Source organism: Galeopterus variegatus, unplaced genomic scaffold (genome assembly GCF_000696425.1).
Source record: "Galeopterus variegatus unplaced genomic scaffold, G_variegatus-3.0.2 Scaffold258, whole genome shotgun sequence".
Classification (NCBI taxonomy): Eukaryota; Metazoa; Chordata; class Mammalia; order Dermoptera; family Cynocephalidae; genus Galeopterus; species Galeopterus variegatus.
The window spans coordinates 96,780-104,281 of record NW_007726369.1 but is presented as its reverse complement, the minus strand read 5'-3'; the positions used below and the strand labels follow the sequence as shown (position 1 = coordinate 104,281).

At 53.9% G+C, this 7,502-nt stretch overlaps 1 protein-coding gene across 2 annotated transcripts in view; it reads right to left on the bottom strand.

Moving 5' to 3' along the window:
• The window catches only part of ARHGAP22 (Rho GTPase activating protein 22), a 36,396-nt gene extending 30,599 nt beyond the window's left edge, over positions 1-5,797 (bottom strand). The window contains exon 1 of one of the 2 annotated variants that reach the window (XM_008566633.1): positions 5,621-5,797. In XM_008566633.1, the coding sequence (XP_008564855.1) occupies positions 5,621-5,744 (124 nt within the window). In that variant the 5' untranslated portion in view covers positions 5,745-5,797. The remainder of the gene's footprint in view (positions 1-5,620) is intronic. The other variant, XM_008566634.1, reaches the window with a different exon arrangement.
• Between the last annotated feature and the right edge of the window lie 1,705 nt (positions 5,798-7,502).

Below are 7,502 nucleotides of genomic sequence, written 5' to 3'. Positions count from 1 at the left end.
CCACCGGGCCGGCCCTTATCAAAAACTTTTTCTGAGTCTACCGAGATGATTGTGTTTTTTGACTTTTATTCTATTGATGTATCATGTTAATTCATTTTCAGATGTTAAACTACCCTCGCATTCCTGGGATAAATTTCTTTTGGTCATGGTTTGTAGTCCTTTTTTACACTGCTGGATTCAATGTGCTAGTATTTTGTTGATGCTTTCGGCATCTATATCCGTAAGAAACATTGGTGGTCCAGCAATAACCCTCTCTCCTGCACCGTCAATCTTTTGCAATGCTGTTTTGTCTTCCAATTTAAAAAAATAAAAAAAACCCCCTCGTAACCCAATTTCTCCCTCCAGCTACCATCCCATTTCTCTCTTTCCCTTTACAGCAAGCTTCTTGAAAGAGTGGGCCACGCTCACAGGCCAGTCCTGCTTTTATCCTTCCTCACACCCACTGTTATTGGGCTATGCCCCAGCACTCCACCAAAGCCACCCTGTTCAAGTCACCAGTGAACTATGGGCATTAGTCCCCCTCTGGTTGATCTAGCAGCAGCACTTGCCATAGTTGATCATTGCTCCTCCTCTTCTAGAACACTCTCTCCCCTTGGCTCAGAAACCCTGCTGCTCCTGGCTCCCTCTGCTGGCTCCTCCTCCACTCCATGACTTCTCACCTGGGGTAGCTCAGGGCTCAGCCCTGTCCCTACACACCTGCTCCATGGTGTCTCATCCAGCCTCATGGTTTCAAATTCCATCCATGTCCCAACGGCCCCCAAATTCTCTCTCCAGTGCAGAACTCTCTCCTGATCTCTAGACTTTCATATCTAACTGCCCACTTGACATCTAAACATGAGCATCTGCTAGATATCACAAACCAGGCTCCAATCTTCCTTCCAAACAATTGCAACTCCTGTGACTGTTCTCTCTCCGTTTGTGGCTAACGCATCCTTCAGTTGCAGAAATCAAAACACCCCAGAATTACCTTAACGTCTCTCATTCATTCTCTTGCCCCTCTCATCTATACCCGCAGGGAAATACTACTGGCATTTCTTTCAAATTAAATCAAGAATTCAGTTACGTCTCATCACGGCCACCATCTTGAGCTGGACTGTGCCCGCCTCTCCCCTGCATCTTTGTGGAAGGGGCTCCTGACTGGTCTTGCTGTTTCCACCTTGGCTCCCTTTCATCTGTTCTCAGCAGGGCAGCCAGAGGGGTCCTGTTAGACCTGAGTCACCCTCTGCCACTTCTTGGTTCACAGGCATGGGGTGCCACTCCCTCTCGGGCCGCTCTCCCCCTCTCCCCTTTGCCCACTCTGCTCCGGCCGCTCTGGCCTCCTGGCTGCTCCTCCAGTGTAGACACCCCGCCTCTGGCTGTGCTGTCACTCCCTTCAACTCCTTCACTCAGGCACCCCCATCACTCCCGCTTGCCCTGCCCACCCCCTCTGCCTCTGCTGCACCCACCACCATCTAGCCCACCATGGGTTACTCAGCTTGCATGTCATCCACCTCCTCCGCCAGAACCTCGAGGGCGGGGGCTGGTGCATCTCGCTCTCTGCTATCTGCCCAGTCCCTAGAACGTATTCTCGAGCGAGTGACAGACCGGCTGAATGGACGGATGGATGCCCAGCCCAGGCAAGGGGCACTGCAGTTGCGGCCACACCATCTGCAGTGACAGGCTCTCCTGAGCCCACTCTGCTCCGGCCGCTCTGGCCTCCTGGCTGCTCCTCCAGTGTAGACACCCCGCCTCTGGCTGTGCTGTCACTCCCTTCAACTCCTTCACTCAGGCACCCCCATCACTCCCGCTTGCCCTGCCCACCCCCTCTGCCTCTGCTGCACCCACCACCATCTAGCCCACCATGGGTTACTCAGCTTGCATGTCATCCACCTCCTCCGCCAGAACCTCAAGGGCAGGGGCTGGTGCATCTCGCTCTCTGCTATCTGCCCAGTCCCTAGAACGTATTCTCGAGCGAGTGACAGACCGGCAGAATGGACGGCTGGATGCCCAGCCCAGGCAAGGGGCACTGCAGTTGGGGCCACGCCATCTGCAGTGACAGGCTCTCCTGACCACTGGCCAGCTGGCTTCTCTGTGGGACGGTGGGCTCTCCCTGTTGGCAGCAGGCACACTGCCTGTTCCAGCCTGCCAGAGGGAGCCGCTCGCTGCCAGGACAAACACGCTTGAAAGGGCTCGAAGCCTCCGTTACGAAACAGCCAAAGAAGGACTGATCCTCTAAGCCTCCTTCCCAGGGGACCGGGGCTAATAATACCTTTGCCAGGAAACCCTCGGGGGCTGGCTGAGCCCACCTGGGAGCAGCACGCTTGCCCAGACATGTCCCGTATCACTAACTCCAGGAAAAGCGTGGGGCCTGGAGGAGGGGAGAGCCTGGGCTCCGCATGGGCTGTGCCAGTGGTCCCTATTGTGAGCGAGCAGGAGACGGAGATGGACGCACTAAGCCTCCTTCCCAGGGGACCGGGGCTAATAATACCTTTGCCAGGAAACCCTCGGGGGCTGACTGAGCCCACCTGGGAGCAGCACGCTTGCCCAGACATGTCCCGTATCACTAACTCCAGGAAAAGCGTGGGGCCTGGAGGAGGGGCGAGCCTGGGCTCCGCATGGGCTGTGCCAGTGGTCCCTATTGTGAGCGAGCAGGAGACGGAGATGGACGCACGCAGGGGCAGCCAGGCCCGCTGCTCTTGGACAGGCCACTTAAGCCGGGCCTTTGCAGTCAGGACACCTGCCTTGATTTCTCAGAGCTGCTCCCCAGCTGGCTCTCTTTAAAACCCTTAGTGTCTCTTCTTTCTTTATTGTTTGATCTTTTATATAGTGAAACATGTGCACATCCAGAAAAGTACTTGAAGCATAAATGTGCAGATTAACATGTTATTGAAAAATGTACACCTGTGTAACTACTGCCCAAGTCAAGCTAGAGAACATTCCAGAAACTGTATGCCCTCCCCACACCATCTTAATCTCTTCCCTTCTCCCTACTATCCTGACTTTTGTGGCATTCATCTCTTTCCTTTCTTTATATTTTTGCTGCCTATCTACCCACAAATAACATAGTCTATGTTCACCGTATCTATTAATGCGATATAAATGGAATCATACGGGGTGTTACTTCTTCATTAGTTTGGCTTCTTTGTTCCACATTGTTCTAAGATTCACTCACACTGTTGGGTGGAGCTGTAGTTGATTCATCCTCATTGCTGTGAAGTTCCCACTGTAAAAATGAATCAGTTATTTATCCGTTGTGTTGTTGCTGGGCATTTGGGTTAGTGTCAGGTTTACCATAAATAAGGCTGCTGTGAGCATCCGATGTGGCCAAGCCTCCTGGCATACCTGTGCACGCATTTCTACCTGGGACACAGGTGTGCACACCACTGACCTTAGCAGATACTGCCAACAATTTCCCTAGCAATATATGCAAGGTGCTTAGCTCTCTATCCTGGTCACCACTTGGAACCATCTGTCTTTTCCGTTCAGTCATTCTGCTGGGTGAGAAGAAGTTTCATGATGTTGTAGTTTAATTTACATTTCCCTGAAGACCGATGTCGTGTATGTTCACTGGTCGTGAGGATTTCTTCTGTTCAGGTCTCTTGCCCATGTTTCTACTGGCTTGTCTGTCTCTGCCTCACTGATTTTTAGGAGCTTGGGGAGTGAGTCGCTTGACAGTCATATGTGTTGCAAACACCTTCTCCTAATCTATAGCTCCTCTTTTCATCTCTTAATCTACCCTTTAAAGAACAGATGTTCTCCATTTTATGTAGTGCAATTTACCGACCTTTTCCTAGAAGATTAGTGCTTTTGTAACTCATTTAAAAAATCTTTCTCTGCCCCAAGATCATGAGGACGTTCTCCTTTCTCTGGTGCTCAAAGGGGCCCCCTGTCATAAGCCAAAGTCCAGCTACATGGGGGTCCACTTCTGGGCTCTATTCTGCTCCACCCATTCACTTCCACACCTTGCACCAAAGGAAGCCCTTGGGGGATGGTGGAAATCTTGGTGGGCTCCGGTCTTCCCAGGCCTTTAAGACGAGCCGCAGGTCAAATTTGCTGCAATCCTCAGGGGTCAGGGAAGCCACGCTGACAGTGTGATGACATTTGCACAGCCCAGGAGAACGACTCTAACTTTCAGTGTTATAGTGGCGCTTCTACGTGAGGGATTCAGAGTGGTCAGGTGTCCATGGCCAGCGATGGAGAGGAGAGATGGCGAGGAGCGGAGGAAGGTGCAGCCTATGGGGACTGCCAGATCTGAGATGGGCTCTGAGCCCCCAGAGATCCGGGTCTGTTCCTGCCTGGACTGGGTGCCAATCAAACAGTGCAGAGAGAGAGAGGACATCATGGCTCATGTGGTCAGAACCTGGCCGGCCGGAAGGCCCCTGGTCTCCACATTCAGCAGCGAGTTGGTGGCCCCACCCCCTGGCATGGTGATCCCACCTGAAAACTCTTTTCATGATGACTTCATACGGACACCAACCTATAGAGAAAGCAACCGCATGGCTGGCAGTCACCTGTCCTTTCTCTCACACCCCACGTCCAGCCCGTGGGTAACACCTGGCAGCACCCCGTTCAGAATACATCTGCAGCTGACCACTCTGCACCGTCTTCTCCACTCCTACCCCAGTGGGTCTGTCCCCTGACTGTCCCAGCCAGCTGTGTCCATCCTTGTTTCTCTGTGGTCCACTCCTCACATGGTGGCCAGAGGGCTCTCTTTATAAATCCAAACCAGGTCCTGGCTGTCTCCCGCTGAGAGCCCTCCCTGGTGCCCCACTGCATTTAGAACAAAGTCTGAAATCCCCACCATGGCTCCAAGGCCCCGGTGACCTCTCTCACCTCCCTCCCACTTTCCCCGTCTCCACTCCCTCAGAACCACTGGCCTTGCGTTCTACAGCTCATTCCTACCTCAGGGCCTTTGCACGTGCCGTCCCCTGCTGAACCTCTTCCCCAGCATGCCCCTGGCTCTCCTGGTCACTTCATCAGGCCTGCTGGGCTGCTCCGCCTAGCAACACCTGCTCTGCCTCTCACCGAGCTGTGCTGTGCCTGCTGCATGTCTCACCACTGGACGTCACGAGATGTGGGTACATGTCTACACCTGTCTCCCACAGAGAATGCAGGGAGGGGAGAGTGGAGGCATGGCCTGTCCTGTTCACCACCGAGTTCCTAGCGTCTGGAGTAGAACCTGGTGCCTTCCAGGCATCCAGTGAATGTTTGTGAACAGAAGAGGAAGTGAGTGAATGGCAACGGCGACTGTTGCTTTCAGACCAGGGACAGGGCATGGGTCTGGGGACAGAGTGGGGTTCCCCGAATGGCTGCAGCCAGGCCTGGCAGAGAGGAAAGCAGCAGCACCCAGGCATCCAATATGAACTGAGCACACACGGCCCACTCCGGCCCATCCGGCATCCAGCAGGGGTCTGGATGCAGGGAGACATGTACACAAAAGCCACAGGACTCTGGCTGGAGGAAGGCATGTTTCTGAAACATGCACCTGATTTCCCATGCCAGGGCCTGCCTGGGACACCAGTGGGGGTGACTCTTGAGGGCCGGCCACACAAGGGCCAGGGAGCCATAAGCTGCCCAAGACGCAGCCAGCAAGTTCCAGCAAGAAAGGCCTTGTGGGCTCAGGGTGGAGGGGCGTGATTACCTGCAGGCAAGGGCTCTAGAGGGTGGGCATGCGAGCTACGGGCAGTACCTCCGCCAAGCGGGGCCCAGATGACCCGGCGGATGGCCTGTACCCAGTCTTCCATGTCACGCTGGGAGCTGGCCATGAGCAGGAGCGCCTCGGGGTTGGCCGCCACCTTCTCCCGCTCCCCGGCACCACCTGCAAGACAGGGAGACACAGGCTTAGGCAGGGTCCCCGCCCACCAGCCCCAGCTCTGGTTGGCATCACTCCCTGTGCTGTGCTCCTGGCCACAGCTGAGCACATGGTTCAATTTTGCAGTCCGTCCCTTTAGCACCTCACCCATCTTATTTGGGGCCCTTTCTGTTTTTTTTCTCCCTTAGTCTCACTTTGTTATTTTTCTGTTTCAAAAGAGAAATCATTAAAAGCATCCCAGGCCACTATCAGAAAGAAAGCGTGCAGATTTCAGGCCAGGCCAGAGAAGTTCAGTACCCCGGGGGCAGCTTTGCCACGTGTTTAGTTTCGAATCAACTCTTCCCACCTTCATCACACAGTTCCAGGTTACTAAGTGTTTTTAACTCCGGCTCTGACATTACAGCTTCCCCTCCCATCCTGAAGATGAGACCCAATTCTCCGTGTGTAGTAATGTTACAGAGGCTGGATATCAAACGAAGATGGAGCACAGTGCTCCAGAATTCTCCACCTGTCCCCGCTCACAGCTGGATGCGGATCAATACTTAAAGGCAGGAGGATGCGTAAACCCAGACAGCTGTTCATGAGCTGATTCTACCCAATGGTAGCTCTAGGTGTTCCCAAGTTTTCATGTCTAAATGAATTAATCTTTGGGATGTACATACAACCATTTATACTTAACTTTATAGGCAATTTGAGAGGTTATCAAGAACGAGCTTCTTTATGCACCCTACCACCCACAACCCTTAAAACGTAATTCACTATTACTCGCCCAGGGCCCACAGCCTCAGACCATAACCAGGACCGTCTGCTGCTGGAGTGTGAGTCCCAGGGGTGGGAGGTCCGCAGCCCAGGGACAGTGAACAGTCAGGAGCAAGTGCTTACGGGGCACTCAGGGCGCTGGGAACTCTTCTGGTGAACAAAGCTGACACACACACACCTGCCCTCCAAGGGCTCTTTATTCTTCACAATGACTCTGTGAGGGAGGTATTGTCACCATCTGCAGTTTACAGATGAGGAAACTGAGGCACAGCATGGCTAAGTATCTTGCCTGCACTCACACAGCTAAGTGGTTGGGCCAAGGATTCAAGGTCTTGGAGCTGGGCTCGTACCCACCTCAGCTGAGGACCGGGGGAGCTGAGGAGGCTGCTCTGGGGGCTGGATCACAGGGCAAGGCCTCGGGGCTGGGGACTGGGAAGGCAGGTTGGAGAGGCCCACGGGCCTCGGGGATCAGGAGGTGGACAGCAAGGGGATGACACTGTCAGTGCCCTGGGATGCCGTCCGGAGCCCTTCGCTGCACAGACGAGCCTGCCCACCTGGGCTCACAGTCACTGGGCAGCAGAGCCGTGGGGGTGGGGAGGAGGGAGCTTGAGGCCGAGACAGCACAGCCTGAAGCCCCAGAGGCAGCTCAGTCACCTACTGTGGTCATTCACAAGGGTGCAGGCATTGCCACTGAGGCTGCCACATGGGAGAGGCTCAGCCCCAGGGACAGTGTCTTCACACACCACTTGGGCTATGAGGGCTGGAAAGGCTGAGTGTCCCAGGCGTGGAGGAGAAGCTTCCACCAGGAAGCTATTCTACGTAAGCTTTTCTGGAATGGTGTCTCAAAACAACTTGGAAGAAAGGGACCTGGCTCCATCACTCCGGGAATGTGTTGTTCCTTATTTGTTCTAAATAAATAAGTCCCTAATCTTGATTTTCTCATTTTTAAATT